General features: G+C 39.8%; 1 protein-coding gene across 11 annotated transcripts in view; it reads right to left on the minus strand.

Moving 5' to 3' along the window:
* plekha5 (pleckstrin homology domain containing, family A member 5) overlaps positions 1 to 17,382 on the minus strand; it is a 143,884-nt gene that overhangs the window by 35,136 nt on the left and 91,366 nt on the right. For all 11 annotated transcript variants that reach the window (XM_028448918.1, XM_028448907.1, XM_028448917.1 and 8 more), the window contains 9 exons: positions 15,584 to 15,770; positions 12,866 to 12,970; positions 11,931 to 12,003; positions 10,097 to 10,197; positions 9,333 to 9,448; positions 7,001 to 8,095; positions 4,723 to 5,006; positions 2,450 to 2,691; positions 1,286 to 1,369 (listed from right to left, as the gene is read on the minus strand). In XM_028448918.1, coding sequence (XP_028304719.1) covers positions 1,286 to 1,369; positions 2,450 to 2,691; positions 4,723 to 5,006; positions 7,001 to 8,095; positions 9,333 to 9,448; positions 10,097 to 10,197; positions 11,931 to 12,003; positions 12,866 to 12,970; positions 15,584 to 15,770 — 2,287 coding nt within the window. The remainder of the gene's footprint in view (positions 1 to 1,285; positions 1,370 to 2,449; positions 2,692 to 4,722; positions 5,007 to 7,000; positions 8,096 to 9,332; positions 9,449 to 10,096; positions 10,198 to 11,930; positions 12,004 to 12,865; positions 12,971 to 15,583; positions 15,771 to 17,382) is intronic.

Here is a 17,382-nt window from a genome sequence, read left to right on the forward strand (position 1 = left end):
AAAAACAACACTAATAATGATAATTATACACACGAAGATAAAAGGAGCAAGACTACACAAAGAAAATGTGCAAATGAAATGACCAGTCCATCTTGTTCACAAATTTGTAAATTCATCAATTAAACGTGGTCATGTAGTCTGAAAATTTCAATTATGGAACTTCATAAATCAGTGGCAAATGTGTGGGTTCTGGCTACACTGCTTAGGTTCCATAAAGTTTTCTAGGTATATTGCACTATTATGATGTACAGTAGTAAACATGATAAAAGGCCAAAATAATCAGTCAGATTCATTCATTAGAAATAGGCGATACAGTATATTCTGTTCTTCTCTGTGCATTTTCACCATCTCACAATACCACTACCATTAATACATGTTTAGTTATAATTTATGATATAAAACAATGCAATATATAATCTATATCTATAAATCTTATTCACACATTCAGCTAACCATAGATTATGCCAGGCACATTTTTTTGTGCGACTCCTCGTTTATTACAAATAAAAGCGCAAATACTCATTGAAACGTGTTCGTTGAAAGCCAGTTTAAGTGAGTGACTGGAGTCTGAGTGTTGCACTTGCAATATATTGGAATGTCAGATAGACTAGGCCTATCTTTATCATACAAAAAGTCCACTGAAAAGCTCAGCAGCACAAACAGCATCATGTTGACATTTATATCCCTCTTAACCTATTATCCCCGCCGGTTGTGCATGTGCACTTCCAGGGTGTGAAAACAGTTCTCATGTGGTCTTCCATGTTGTAGCCGAAAACAAAAAGTTTGTTGTGTGTTTTTTCCCAATAGATGCGATACGTCACGTTCGCCCCCTGTCCAATCAGGACCCCTCCCAACACCCAGACCTAAAGCAGAATTGAATAAAGGTGAAATAAACGGTTTTCCATGTAAACCTCAATTCGGATGAACTATTTCCATGGAAACACAGAGCACTGTAATTCAGAATAATTAATTCAGAATTAAAAAAAAACATCATGTAATTGTGGCCAATTTGACAGTAGGGAAAGGCCAAGCAAAAACTACTGAGCATGCATTTTTCTCCACTCAGCTGGTTTATGTGAGTCATATCAAGCATCAGTCAGTCCCACACATACATTTATTGAACTGATTGTGAGTTATTTAATTTAAGGGAAGTCAACTTAGACATGTATGGCTTAATAAGAGACAAAGGCACAGTCAATTCCGACCTCTTACGTTGCAAGCTTTATCTGATGGGATACAGACCAAAGAAAACAAAATAAAAGATAGTGAAACATGCATTACTCACCGTCTTGCCCTGCAGCGACTGTGTGGTAATGCCCTGTGAAGTAATGGCAGCTGCAATAGAGCGTCGATCAGAGGGGTAGCCATACTGTTGGGGAAGGATGAATAAGTCTGGTTAAATGACTTTATTTCTAAATAATACTACATTGTCAAGACCATGCAAAAGTCAGATCTGGAGGCTTAAGGAGAGGAATGAAGGTTCATACATAAAAAAAATATCTTTTGCTCAAGAATATTATTATTATTTATCAATCAATATGTCACTAAGCCAGGGTGTGTTAAAACAAACAGAAATCCATGATACAAATACAGAGGCAGGAATCAAAACCAGACATGAACATAATAACTAAAACCAGAATGACTGACTATAAATGAATCCTCAGTGAAAAAAGGGCTGCCACGCTAAGAGGACCCACACTAGGATTGAACCAACAACTTTAGTGTTGAACAGCAGACAATAATAAAGTGTATTGGTAAATCCAAACCAATGCAAACACAAAGGTCAACTCTTAACTTACATAAAACCCACAAGTTAAACTAAACCAGACAAGGTCCAACATACAATCAACCCAAAAACACCATTTAACCCCCAAAACCTAAAGGTTGCAACACATCTCAGTCCAATACATTTCCCAATGAGCTGTAGCATAACCATCAGCTTCTCGCCCTGCAAATGACATATTTTAGCTAAAATTCAATTCAACTCAACTTTATTTTTATAGCTCCAATTACAAAAAGAGTCATCTCGTAGCGCTTATCAAAATATAGAATTCTAAAGGAAAAACCCAACAGTTTTCTAAATAAGTATACTGAGTAAATGTATGTGTCTGTCTGTTAGGCTGGTGAATGTCTCTGGCTTTTTTCAGGGTTTATCTACGTCCTTGGTCAGCCCAAGACATTTGTGTTGTTTGAAATATATTTTTTTCTATATCTATTGGTAGAACTCTGTATCCTTATTTGAACTTTTAAAATGTCATGTAAGATTGAAAAGATTGAAACTATTTTTGCAAACGATGCTGAAAGGCCAACTTGAAACACTTTAATATCCAAGTAACACCCATACTTTTGGTAAATAAATATTGTTGTGCAACATTGGTTTGTATTAAAAAAAGTCCAAAACTTGACTGTAGTTCATATTTGTGTAATTACCAAAGCCTGAAGTCTTTACCTTCGCTAGGTGTGCTCTGTGCCGGCGGTCCAGTGTTACGTCACCCCTGAGAATGGGCGAGGACACCTCGGAGTGGGAGCTGCTGGGGTTGTGTTGTGCACTATGCTGCTGTTGGGGGGTTGATAAGGTGTTATACAGCGCTAGGGTGCCGTGAGACGGTGAGGTGGGAATGGAGTGCACAGCATGCTCCGAGATGTTGCCCAGGGTCTTTGTGCTGGGTAGTGTGCCATAGTGCCCCGACGCTACAGGTACAAGAACACAATATGACACAGTTAAACACTTAGAAGGCAGGAAAACACTTGGTGTTACATTTATTTCTATTAAATGCACTCAGGATCAGTAAAACAATATGATTCATCAAGTGACTGAGATGATCCATACAATTAGTATTACAAACACAGTATCATGTGCTGTGAAGTCAGAGCCTTAACCTATCAGTACAGGGTGCCAGCAGTGTTCATTTTGTTGACTAAAAAGTTTTCATCATAGTTTTCAACGACTACTTTTTAAAGTGACAATAGAGATAATTTAAAAAAAATACGACATGTGAATGAAAACTATATCAAAATATACTGATATTTTCAAAACTGAAAACAAAACAAAATTGTAATTTTCACATGGGACAGAATCCAATCAGAATGTCTTTTTTGTGGGAAGTATCCCAAAGATTACTTTTGTTGCTTGGAAGGGGGACAATTAACCTGACAAGAGCCAGATTGATGTGTAGCCCTCCCTCTAACTTGACTTCTCCACACTGATCTGGGTCTGTGTCTGGCCAATCCTTTCAGAACCAGGGAGGGACATGAACAGAATGCTTGAAACTGATTGGGCGAAGAGCCTGTCCACCATGATTTGTTTCAGGCAATCACACGGTAACAAATGATGAGGTCGTCATCGGCATGCGACGCACAACAACAAGGCTCCGCTTTGCCGTTTTTACCGTCCAAAAATGCACAAAGCGCCTCTCGCTGTTGCTCATTCAAAAAGAAAATCCTGGATTCTTCTAAAACTGAGTTTATAGCTGCTTCCACACGTTCATCCTCCTGCATTTGCATCTTTCCATTGTGATTCAGAGCTATGCTAATAGCGTTAGCCCAGCTATTTCCTCTCCCCGCAACTGCGCATGCGCCAGCTTTGCTTCGGCGCTTCTGCCTACGTCACACCCGGATATCCCGCCATAAACCACAACACTGCCTCATGATTGGTTCGAACCGGTTCGGTCCGGGTTCGAAAGGCAAAGGTGGAAGCAGCACAAGATGGATTCTGGTGTTTGTGAACACCAGGAGAATCCATCTTGCAGGCAAGGTTTGGGAACAATAGGAAGGAAGCTGATTGTGTTTGTGGACATAAAACGGCTCATGTAGATTTACACATTGATCACATTCAATCTGCCTGTGTGTATATACAAACACTGTTGATGACACAACACAATAAGCACAACTACAACTTCACAACTTCGCATAAAGTTTATGCATATATTTTTAGATATAGTTGACTTATATATACTACATTAGGGTTTACCCTAATGTAGTATATATAAGTCAACTATATCTGTAATGGATTTAGTTGACTAAAATTCTAATGTAATTTATTTGACTATATAACTGAAATAGTCCTGATGACTAGACTTTGACTAAAACTAAGTTGCATTTTAGACAAACAACTATGACTAAAGCAAAATATAAATTTGATCAAAATTAACACTGAGTAGCAGGAAATTGAAAAATAAAAACTCTGCGAAAGCTTTTCAGTTTTAATGACAATAGCCATATAGTGCCTGTTTGCCTCAGCAGCAATCATGAGTCATAACTCATGATTTCTGGATTGTTCTCTTCTCAGCATCCCTTTCTCCACACCTGAGCTAAAATTCCACTCATGCAGGGATGGAAGGAGGAGAAGGATTAAACAAAGTAGGGCACACAACCATTTGGCAAACAATTGGGGGATATGTTTTTTTGTTTTGTTTCTTCATAGTACCAGCTCTGAGTAAAGTTATTTCATTCTAAGATATTGGCTGAAACTGCTTATAGGGGTTCTGGATAAACATACACTGGTTTTCTTTGAAACTCTGCATCATGGACACAACACAAAGCTGAATACTTTGCATTATAAGGAAAGAAAGGAGTAGAACTATATTACACAGGCCAAAATTCCATCTATTCAGCGACAGTGTCTGAAAAATAAGATAAAAGTATAACAAAGCAGTGAGCATAAATAACAAAGAAAAGTTAGGAGAACCCATTTGCAGATACAGAAAGTGTGTGAGTCTGTACCTAATGGCTGAGCCAGACTCTGCCTGGAAAAGGCCTGTCTCTGCTGCCACTCATACAGCTGCCACATGGTGTCATCCCTCATCGACCTTCTCTTCTCTGCTGTAGTGACGCTGGTGGAGGCAGGGCGGAGGGCCCGGTCATACACAGAGCCTGCCACGCTACAGATGCTGTCCGGCCTCATCATGCAGTTACGGGGCAGCGTGCGATAGCCTTCTGGGTACCGTGGCACCAGCTGGCTACGGTGGCTGGGCATGTTCCTGGGTAAGGTCTGGTAGGATGTGACACTGAAACGTATGAACCAAAACCTAATGAGATATAGCCACAAATGTACAGGATACAGTTTGGTTTGATTCAGCTCAGTTTTTTTCTGGTGCGAGCACAAATTGTGTACAGGACAATAGGGTCTGCTGACACAGAATACAATACAATTGTATAAAAAAAACCCCAATAACATTCTAGAAAATAAATGTGTGAAAATGTATGAATATGTAATGTAAGTAATGTGTTGCTTAAGTTTTTCTGGAAAACCTTCAACTGATTTTTCTCCCACTCTTATAAGCTCAAAACAAAACTGAACAAGAAAAGTGAGAGGCCATGGAGCCGTTACTATGAATTATTGATACAACATTTCTTGTCAAAAGCAACTGGTTAAAAACAGAACCTATGAAACAAAAAAAACACTTTTTGAAACGATTTCATACCTAAAAATACAATCCATTGGGGAGCCGCCATAGTCGCTTCGGTGCAGTGTTTACATTAAGTACCACCTGATTTCTCTGGATTTCCTCTTTAGTTTTTTTTTTGTTTATCTCTTCTCTACATTTTATTTAAAATGGTTTTATTTATTACTACACGAGGATGTGTGTCGAAGCTCCTTCTGACGTGTATGAAGCCGTTATTTAGCATCAGAGCAGCCACAGCCGGCAGTCGGCTGCATTGTTTACTAACGAGAAGCAACAATTGTAGTTGGATGGGAGACCACTGAGAGTTCAGGTGCCACAGTGGGGGACAGTCGCTCCAGTGGTATCTGTCATTGTGTATGAATGTAGGGTGAGTGAGTGTTGGTGCTGGTCGGTGGGGCTGATGGCGCACTAATGCAGCCTTGCTTCCGTCAGTCTGCCCCAGGGCAGCTACAATAGTAGCTTACCACCACTAAGTGTGGAGTGAAAGAATAATGCATTAGTTCTGTAAAGCGCTTTGAGTGTCTATGAAAAAGGGCTATATAATATATATTATTATTATTATTATTAATTGATCGCTTTGCACGACACCAGTGAGTAAGAGAAAAAGTCGACTTATGGGGGACCAGTCTGGGAATACATTGAAGAGATTTAGAGGAGAAAAATTGTAGTACCCGTCAGGCATCCAGCTCGCTCCCGGAGGCTGAGGTGAGCATAATGGCAGCCAATGTGTTTTCTGGTTGTCTGGGGTTTTTTTTCCAACCTGGCGGCTCTGAAAGGACTTAAATTCAGTTCCCTGACTAAGCCTCCACCTGACTAAACCTCTAGTATTATATACAGTATGATTTTTGATAAAGCTGCAGTTAAAATTGACTACAGGTACTTTTTAAACTGTCCAGTCCCATTAGTGGATACTGCTTGTCCTTCCATGTTATAATACTATAGTGTATAGTCTTCTAAAGGTGCTTTCACAGCGAATGCAACTGAAGTGACTGAAGCAACTCGATTGCATTAAAATCAATGTAAATGACGCAACCTCAAGTTATCTCCCCTAAAGCCACGTAAAACAAAGTTGAAAAATTCAAACTTTTTAAGAGACCTCAAGCGTCAAATCCCTCGTCCTTCACTGTCTGTAGAGCGGAGGCTGCAGCCCCTCCCTGCTCCCTCCCGCTTCAGTGCAACTTCTTGAAAACCACAGTAACTACTGATCAAAACACATTCTGAGTGAACTCATGCTTTAATATCTCTGTAATATGAATGAAGTAATAGAGTGACCAAAAAGCACCACTATGTGCAAGCGACACATCAGGGGCGATGGAAGCTACAGCAGCGCTACAGTCGCGTTCGGTGTGAACACACCTTTAAGGCTGCATCCCCGTGGCCCTCTCATGATCATTGCCAGGAATGGAAATTATAAAAAAAAAATATATAAAAAATGCCAAATTGATCTTAAAAATTGTATTTTATGTTATTTGATCAGTATTTGTGGCTGGTATGATACTCCAAGTGCATTTATGAACTATGCTTCTGTCATGCAATCATCAAGCCTTTCATGAAAATCAATTTGAAAACGTTTTACACTCATCCACATTCCTCACCTCTTTGTGTCATCCTCTTGCCCTCTGCTTGTCCTGTGAGTGCGGACCCAGTCTTCGAGCTGCTGCATGGAGTTAGTCCTAGACAGGTCTCTCTCTGGTTCCAGCGCTGGTTGCGGTGACTTTAAAGGAACCTCGGTTGAGCTGCTGTCCACTTGATGCTCTCTCATACCTGAGCCGTTAGCCTGGACAGATTGTTGAGCAATGACGTTGGCTTGGCATTGGCGAGATGCAGACACTGCAGCAGCTATGGCAGCTGCCTGATCTGGCTGTAGCTTAATGCTTCTGATCCTAGGGAGAGAGCGCTCTGTGCCGGTGTCCCTTTGGAAGCCATGTTTATCCCAATCCCTAATCGTGGCATACTTCCCAGCATCTCTCATAATGGCATATTTATCCCCTTCTCGAAGTGTGCTGTATTTCTTCACTTCCTTCAGAGCACCGTGTTTGTCCACTACATGTATGGTACCATATTTGTTGTCAGTCCCCCTCAAGGTGCTGTACCTCTCCGTCTCCTTTAGAGACAGTGTTCTTCTCACCTCCCTTTGAGGGACGTATTTCTGCATATCTCTTTGAAGTGTGTGTCGGTCACCAACTTTCTGAAGTGCATGTTTTTCTCCATCTTTTGTCACTAAATACTTCTCTCTATCTCTGGAAGGAGCGTATTTCTCTTCCACTGATGTCACTTTGTACTTATCCTCCACTTTCTGAATGGCGTACTTGTCTAGATTTCTCTGAATGGCACGGGACTCCTCGTCTTTTTGTAGAGAGAACTTCTCCCCTTCGTTGTGAAGCAGGTACCTCTCATTGTCCTTCTGGAGAAGATACATTTCCCTTTCTTTCTGAAGAACGTCGTTCGCCCCGTCTTTCTTCACAGAGTACCTCTCTCCATCTCGCTGTAACGTGTCGTACTCTTGCACCTTTTGCCCGATGTGTTTATCTGAATCCTTCTGATTGTCATCAACTCGTAAAAGAGACTGTTGTTGTTGTAGCTCTCGGTTGCGTTCATTGTTCTGGATCACAGGCCGCGTGAGGACTCTGTGATTCAACAGGTTGTTCAGTTCATGAGGAGCACAGGGGTCAACTTTAACCTTGTCCAATCTGTGATGGCAGAACATAGGAACCAAAGCAAGAATGAAGTGAAGGGAAAAACAAAGGTTAGAAACAGAATTGTTTGAAAACTGTTGTTGCAGTGGGATTCTCTCCTTATCTCTTCACTATGGTTCATACTATATTCTAGTGAAGACTACATATACTAGTGTCTATTCCTAATGGGACTAAATGTGTTCCTAATGCAATTAATTATTCCAAACAGAATTTGTTCACCAAACCAAACAAAACATTTGTGGGACAACGTCATACAAGTTGTACAATGTGAGTTTTTAAAAGGCACTTCATAAATATGTGAAAAAGTAGCTCACACAGAGATTCATTAGTAAATTATTTTGGGAAACAATTTACAAGTTTTATACATAAGGCTGACATTACGCTGTCATTATAATTCATTAAGAGTTGTTCGATAAATGATGACAATTTTTTGGGGATACGTAGAGGGATCAAGTGGGGTTAGGGTTAGAGGTAGGAGTGTGACGATATCTCGATACGGTGATATATCGCGTTATTTTTCCGCACAATCGATTATCGATATGCTCGCGCTAAGTATTGATTTTATGTTTTTCCAAAACCTTTTCTGCTTTTTCACTAAAATGTGCAGGTACATCTTCACAGAAATGTTGTCACTGTTTGTTGAAGGAACCAATATATTGTTTAGTGGAATATTGCACTATGATGGTGTCACTGGTAAGAAAGACCTTATTTTTTGTTTACAGAAAGCACTATTGGAGATACTTATTCATTTACATTGATATGTTGACACTTATTTACAGAAATGTGGCACTAAAATAGTGTCACTTTTTCAATTTATTGACTTTCAGAGATATAAAATAAAAATTGTATTTTTTCACTTAATCTATTTTTTCTTATGTCATAGATTATTGTGGATTGATTTCTGACCAATATATAGATAATCACAGTATCGTCATATCGTGAGATAATCGTTAATGTGAGCTTTGTATCGCGCATCTTATTGTATCGTGAGGTACCCAGAGGTTCCCACCCCTAGTTAGGGGCTAGGGTAACGAATGACACCTTATTCATGCTAATGACAGGTTTCGTGTCATAATAATGACAGCGTAATGTCAGCCTTATGTATAAAACTTTAAGTAAAGTGTTACCAACTTTTGTGACTTAACTTTACCTTTTTTTTTGTGCCAAGCATAAAAACCAACATTTGAATTGTTTCATTTACATATGTGATAGTGATCAGATAAGCACTAACCTTCTGGCAGGTTCAGTGTGGACGAGCGCAGCATCTGTCATCGCTTTCATCCAGGACTCCATCTCTTTGGCTGTGTCAGTGCAAAAATAATATGTGCGCATGTTGGGGTGAGTGGCCTGAAGATGTGAGTGATGGGGGAAAAGAAAGAAGAGAGCAACTAGTTAAGATGGTGACATTGTAGTTGTAGCGTGGAGTTTGTACTTTATGCATGTGCTTAAGCTCTGAGGAGGAAAATTGTTACAACAATGGTTGGGACCAGGCAATTTTAGGCAATTAGGAGCAACAAGCAGAGTGCAGGAAGATGGAAAAAGGTGGCATTCTAATGCGCATTTTACAGTTGAGGCTTGAACTCAAAATTTCTGGCACAAGAGATGGTGCTCTATGTAACTGAGTTAATTAGCATAAGACAACTCTGTGCTACGTATGTTTAAATCTAGCTCTATTTCATTATAGGAATTCCACAGATGCAATAATTAGTCAGTAAAACAATAAGCAAACATCATTAATCCACAACTATTCCTTGATAAAACATCCTCTATGTCACTGAGCTAATTAGCACATGGAAGTGCCACCTGTACCTTCACTAACTGACTAAGCCTGTGTGCAAGACAGCAGCTTTTAGCGTTTAAAGGTTGTCAAAAATTCAGTTATTAAGACAAAAAAAACAAAAAAATACACAAATTGGCAATAGGTAAAAGGTCCACATAAGCCCATAAACTGTATTATAGACAAGATCTGTTTTAAAACCTAAATCAGTGTTTTACCTTGAAAGCGTATTTTTTGCTGATGTGGTCGTCCACAGACAACATGGAGATGTGAAAGCTGGGTAGCAGGATGCTTCCCAGGATGCTATCCTCTTTATCATCTGCAGAAAGCACAGAGAAGGTTTGATTAACTAAGATAACACATAAAGAACACTAAATTGGGTCTGCATGCAGAAAGATGGCAAGAGTTGTTTGCAAAACTGCGCAAATGATAAAGAGTGCAAACATGGTGCAGAGTGCCATGTTTACACAAAGGCTTGTGTCGTTACGGCGTTCATCGTGGAAAATGTGAGACAGCAGAGTGGTAAAAGATAAGAAACAACAGATGAAGTCAAGTAAAGCTGCCACTATAGAAGAACAACAAATGAAAAATAGCTCCAAACAAATGTTTAAATTTCCATCATATTTTGTGTCCCATCTTAATTACACTACCGGTCAAAAGTTTTACAACACCACACTTATTCCAGTTTTTTACTGAAAATTTAAGAACAACAAATCCAGTCAACATAATTTCTATGCACCAAGCTAACTTTCCAATGGCAGAGGTCAGAAAACAGACACTAGTAGCTCCAAAGGATAAAAAGGTGTTGGTGTACTCCCGCAGTCTTTACATGCCTCCCTCCATCTGTAGTGTAATGATGTTTCATTTCTGTACTGTTTCAGATCTACATCCAACTGACATGTAGTTAATAACTGAGTACAGCAACGTAGGTTGACTGTACTTATTTTGCTGTTAAATGAAAACCCTTTATTATGGTTAATACCAAAGAAGTAAATAGAAGTCATAAGACATTAAAGCTGATATCCGGAGTTTCTGAGAAACAGCTCCACTTCCTCCCCTGCCTCTGCCAATCTACCAGAAGCCACGCCTCTACTTTTCTGCACGCACATTGCGGAACATAACGAGGTTGCATTGAGTCGCATTGATATAGGTCTATGGGTCAAGTAAGAGCCAAAATCATATTTACCTGTTTGCTGTTGTGACATGCAACCTTGTTTCCGTGCACAGTTCCGCATTCACTTTGATTGACAGGCTCAAAATCACAGAGTCAAAGCCTATTGGCTGGGCAATCACGGCGAATATACCCCTATACAAATTTCCATTTGTATAGGGGTCTATATGGACTTCAATACATTGACACTCATACTGGGCTCAACCATAGACACGTTGTTCCCAAATACCTGTTTTATGTAACTTCCACTCACTTCCTCCTCTGCTCACAGCCACCACCATTATTCCTAAGCCGCACACTGGTCACCAGACTGGCTTGATAACACAACAATAAGCACAATATACACAACCACAATTTCACATCGCATCACTTGAAATCTATCGACTACTCCCCACCCATTCCATTTCCTATCTTGTATTCCTCTTCCCTGTTAACTTCCCCACCCCTCTCCAACCCCTCACCTTGGTGTAACACTGCCCTCTCTTTTTTTACATCCTCCCTTTAATAAAGTATTTCTTACCCTTCCCTAGGGAGGGCTGGTGATGGTCACAATTATGCAATGAAATAAATAAATTTATTTAATTGCAATAACAAAATATGCATTGCTGTTAAAAGATTGCACTTCTTGTAGTGTTAACCTTCGACAGAATGTGCAGACAAGAGAAAAAAAAAAAAAAAAGAAAAAAAAAAAAAAAAAAAATACATTGACGCATATAAATGGCCACCGGTAGTAGACCATAGTAAAAGACGAGTAAAGTATTTTTTCACGTTTCAAAAGAACCATACATAAACATAGATTTATCAGAAACTCTGGATATCAGCTTTAAGTTTCCATGATATTTTTGTGTGCTTGTTTGTGTAGCTTGTTTGTGTTTCCTCACCGCGATAGTAGAAGAGGCACATGTCTGACAGAACGAACCACCGTTTCTTCCACAGCTTCATGCCTGTGCTGTCCTGAAAAGGTCAAAGGTCACCAAGCGCTGCATCACTATATCGGTGCAGTATTTAAAATAGTTTAACAAGAAGCAGGACACATGTGGAGACAAACACTCACAAACATATAAATATAATCCTACACAAGTAAAATATTTGCTGGAATGTCTGCGAATTGTAATATTGAACAATGTTTGACCAGTTTACTCAGCTTTTCTTTATGTTCTGGGAGATTTCAGCAAAGCAGCATCATTTTTCAATTTACTCTGTAGCATTGAGTTTAGACCTCAACATTTGATGGTTTTTTTTGTGTGTATGAAGAGTAGGTTTTTCCTGGATCACAGTGACACTCTTGGTAATAAAATGGTGTTTGGTGAAGTTAGAAGCGATAGGAAGTTCAATCAAAACAGGAGCCATTGATGCATCCTTTTCTGACCAACAGGGACTGACTGTACCAGACTGTACTAGACTGTGTTAGATCCGTGCAATTGTTGCTGGATTCTGTTGTCCTCTTTCCAAAAGCAGCCGCATTAAGAATTTATGCTAATGTAATAGGAAGTGAACTGCAAGCATCTGAACTGTTATATTTTTTTTAAACAATCAATACATTGATGGAGTGTTAGTCCATCAATGTATTGATTTGGACACACTGTGTCAAAGTAAAAATTAGGCTAATAGTATTTTCTTCAGTCAACGACACTTGGTTAAGTTTTAATAAGTGCTTAACTCCTTCTGACACAATGCTAAATATTCATCACAACAATGTTCATGACATGCATCTATAATTCTATGGTAGATTACTATGTAAGTTTGTAAAATGTAACTTTAGAGTACTCTGAAAACACTCTCGCTATGCTGAGTTCAAGCATGAATAAAGTGTTACCTGTTTGTAAAGCCAGCCGTTCTTCACCACCGGGGCATTGATATTCCTCTTGATAGAGTTAGACCTTTTCCCAAAGTTGTGGAGTTTTTTGGAAGACCTGGATGGCTGTATAAGTATACAAACAAACAAATGCTTTTGTTTTTAACTTCACTTCAACAGATCCATAAATGCAATGTCTCTCTTTTGAGGTGCACAAAATGAAACAAAATGGGCCTAGTGATATATTTATATCTCTGATGTAAAAAAAACAAAACAAAAAGATGTGATATGTTTAGTGCATTAGTTGTAAAGAAGCCTGCAGCAACATAAAGCAGCAACAGTGTCAGACATATTTAACACGGAACATTTCACATACACTGCACATCGCAATACTGAAGATTACAACAGCAATTGTCAACAACAACACAGGACACTCTTGATATTTATGTATCCAATCATCAATATGATCAGTCTTATATTACTCTTTACGACTGTTATTCATACCATTTGTTTTTATAATCTGTCCAAACTTGCTAGTTTGTATATGTGAGCTTCTCCAGAACACTGACCCAAATGCAGTAATCATGACAACAGTAGGTGATGAACACCTTTGTGTATTCTCCACACTCCTCTGGCTGTAACACTGACATACTAAGAAAAGTGTCATATTTCCATAAACAGAGCAGATGCTAATTATCGATTTGGTTTTGAATTGACATTATTAGCCAGAATCCTTCATTCACAGATAACTGGGATCCACAGCAAACTTAAGGTTTAGTAAAAGATGTAAAACTACTGCCTACCACTGTTGAGATCTTTCTGTGCATGTGTGTAACTATTGATACCAATTCATTAGTTACCGGCTCTATGTGGATGATATCAAGTTGTATGCTAAGAACAAGGGAGACATCAACTCACTGATTCACCAGGATATACAGCAAGGACATTGGGATGTCATTTGAGCTCGACAAGTGTGGCCAGGTGGTAACCATGAGAGGCAGTTGACCTACCAGAAAGGAACATTGGCAATAGCTAGAACAGCTACAAGTATCTAGGGAGGCTGCAACGAAGTCAACCATAGCCATGAGTAAAACAAGGGATCAAAGTCATTACCCAGGATGAAACATTCAAACTTTAGGACATCAAGAAGACACTCCAAAGGATAAGACACTCAGTGAGTGCCTCAGAGAATCTCAGGGTAATGTAGTAGAGGAGAAACAACATGAAGAGACAAACATGGGGCATAGCAGCACCAGATAAAGGAAGTGGCTGATATCAAGAAGACCTACCAGTGGCTGGAAAAGACTGCACAGAGGCAATAATCATGGCAGCGCAAGAACAAGTACTGAACACAAGAGCCATAAAGGCCAGGCTCTACCACTGCAGACCAGACCCCAGGTGAAACTGTGATGGTCCGGCACAGTGGCAGGGTGTAAGATATAGGCATGATTCACTCACATGCAAAAGCACAACTACGTGGCTGGGGCAGTGTACAGGCATGTCTGTACCCAGTATGGACTGGAAGCTCCCAAATCTCCATTGGACACCCCATCAAAGGTTGTTGAGAAGAACAGGACTAAGTTTCTGTGGGACTTCAGCTTCCAGACTGACAAACAGCTGCTGGCTAACTAAGTGGACATAGTGGTGAGTGACAAACACCAGCAGAGGGCAGTGCTCATAGATATGGAAATATCAGCTGACTGCAACATCAGGCAGAAGGAATCCAATAATTTGGAGAAGTACCAAGGGCTCAAAGAGCAAATCTAGCAGATGTGGAAGGTCAAAGTAAAAGCACTCTGGGCAGTGACCCCCAAACTGGGAGAGTGGCTCCAACAGATTCCAGGAACATTACCTAAATGCTCAGTCCAGAAGTGTGAAAAGACACAGCACAGAACCCTCAAACTCCCAGGCCTCTGGTAGAGAACCTGAGCTTTAAGGGATAACTACTATAGCTGATGTGATGTACTCACATCCTGTGTAGTGATAGTATATATATAGTCTACAACAAATCATGATAATTATGGAAGTTTCTATTAATCTGATGAGTAAAATCATCCCATAGTACTCTACTTATATTTTATAAAATTCCTCTGAGCTTCTACAGCTAATCCTCTTACTGTGATGGAGATTTAAGAAAACAAATGAGTACATATTAAATATAATGGAAATTAATTTTAATATACTGTTTTTATGTTCAACTTTATGAAAAGTTTATATATTTAAAGAAATTTGGACAGTACACACTACTTTTGAATATAGTTCTGCTGTTCTAATGCACGTAACAATGTATTTAATTGCGAGTTAACCACAGTAGATCATGTGATTAACATTATTAACAAACCTTATCGCTGGCCAGCACTAAAAATTATCAATCAATCAATGGGGTAAACTACATTTTGACAATTTGACAACTGGACAATGAATAATCAGATTACTATTTGACTTTGAATCAAAGATAGCTGAAGAATGTATTGTTCTGTATTTTAATGTCAGCCCGTAAAATACTGATGAAAGTCTTTCTCTAGGGTTGAGTTTCGTGAAATTAAGGAAAGTTGCCAAGTCATCATCATGCTTCACAATTTTTTTTTTTGCAGTGTACAACAAGACCTTGTAATTAGAATTATATCTATTCTCATCTAGGTCCCTATTGTAGGAGTAGAAGAAAAACTATGTTAAAGTAATTAATAGAAATGAATTAAAAATGACTTCCTTTTTAAAGGTTTAATGTGTAAAACTGACCCGTGTGGTCGAGGTGGTGGTAATGGTAGTGGTGGTGTTGGGCGTTGCAAGAGATGCAGTGGGGCTCCCAGGAAAGTTGCTGTAATCAGAGCCACCTGTGTAGTTGGAGGCCTCGCTCATGGTGCTAGTAGGACGCTCTTTCTTATCGTTGCCGCTTCCTTGCTCAGATGGCGCTTTGGGAGCCGTCCTGGCAAAGGCGAAAGAAAGAGGAACAAAGGGACAAGACAAAAAAACAACAACAGAAGGAGTTGGTCAAATGTTATTATTCATACTTTTAAATACTTCGAGAAGCCTATTACCAAAAGTACAAAAAACATGCCCTGAAAATACTCTTCTAATCTGTTTAAAAATACCACAGTACATGGTAACAGATGATTTAACATTACAATATTTCTCCATGTGGTGGCACTCTTGGCACTTGGATTACTTGTCAAATAGTGAGTTATTGTCTTACCCAAAATGTGATAGGACTGGTAATTAAGAACAAGAAGATGTGAATATAAATTAGATTAAAATTAGAAACAGTTAAAAAGTTCAAATGTCACTTTTAAGGAAGCAAATTTATGTACTAAATTGACTGCAACATGACTTTCTCGCGAGCTTCAACAATTCTTATCCTGCTGAGCTAATGTTTGAGAGAGAGAAAGAGAGAGAGAGAGAGAGAGAAAGAGAGAGAGAGAGAGAGAGAGAGAGAGAGAGAGAAAGAGAGAGAGAGAGCGAGCGAGAGAGAGAGAGAGCGAGAGAGAGAGAGAGAGAGAGAGAGAGAGAGCGAGAGAGAGAGAGAGCGAGAGCGAGAGCGAGAGAGAATAAATAAATGGATCATATTGCATAATTGTGACCGCCACCAGCTCTACCTAAGAGAGAGTAAGATAAACTTTATTAAGGGGAAATATATACAAAGAGAGGGCAGTGTTACACGTGAGTGAGGGAAAAATAAAAAAGGTAAAGGGGTTTGGGAGGACAGGTCATAGAAAAACGAGACAGAGGCAGTGTCAGTCGTGCTGTTATTAACAAGTGTTGTTACTATTGTGCAGTGGTGTGAAACATGTATGTAACATACAGTACATTTATAAAGAAAATATCCTGCAGAAACATTCAAATGCTCATATACGATAAAGATAAGAGTAAACAGAGGGAGTATATGGCCTGATGGTCTGAAAGGAGGACAGGAGGACAGGAGGGTCCATGTTTGAATCTAGCAGAAAGCTGGCATGACCACCACTATTGCTCCTTAACCCCACAACTTGTTCAATCGGCACCTGCAATGTGACAGCCCACTAAGTGTGACAGAGCTGGGAGCAAATATTTCTGTCACAACAAGAGCTGTCCTCAAGGCCCAGGCATGCCTTTGAGTTCCAATAGATGTGCATGTGTTGGCCACCCAGGATTCATGAGGGCAGCCAGTTAGGCAATCCCCAGAGGAAACACAGGAAGCCCAAAACACACTCAGAGATCGCACAACCCCTCCTGATAATCCAGAGACCCCAGAACATACAGGGTACCCTCCAGAGCACTCAAGAGACGACATGGGACCAAGAGCCCAGCAAGACAAGACCAAGCCTAGGAACCGAGGGAAACCACTACCGCACCACCAGGGAAGTAAGCAGACACCTGTCATTCACCAGACCTAGTTTAAGCAAAACAGCCAAGCATGCCTCTGGCCCAGCCCAGCAGGCAGCAACAATCCCCTAGAGCAGTGTTTCCCAACCTTTTCTGTCTCATGTACCCCCGAGGTCTCTCTTCAGATTAGGAGAACCCCTTCATCACTCCAATGTAGTAACCTTTCTTGTTTTATTTAC

This window comes from Gouania willdenowi, chromosome 6, assembly GCF_900634775.1.
Source record: "Gouania willdenowi chromosome 6, fGouWil2.1, whole genome shotgun sequence".
Classification (NCBI taxonomy): Eukaryota; Metazoa; Chordata; class Actinopteri; order Blenniiformes; family Gobiesocidae; genus Gouania; species Gouania willdenowi.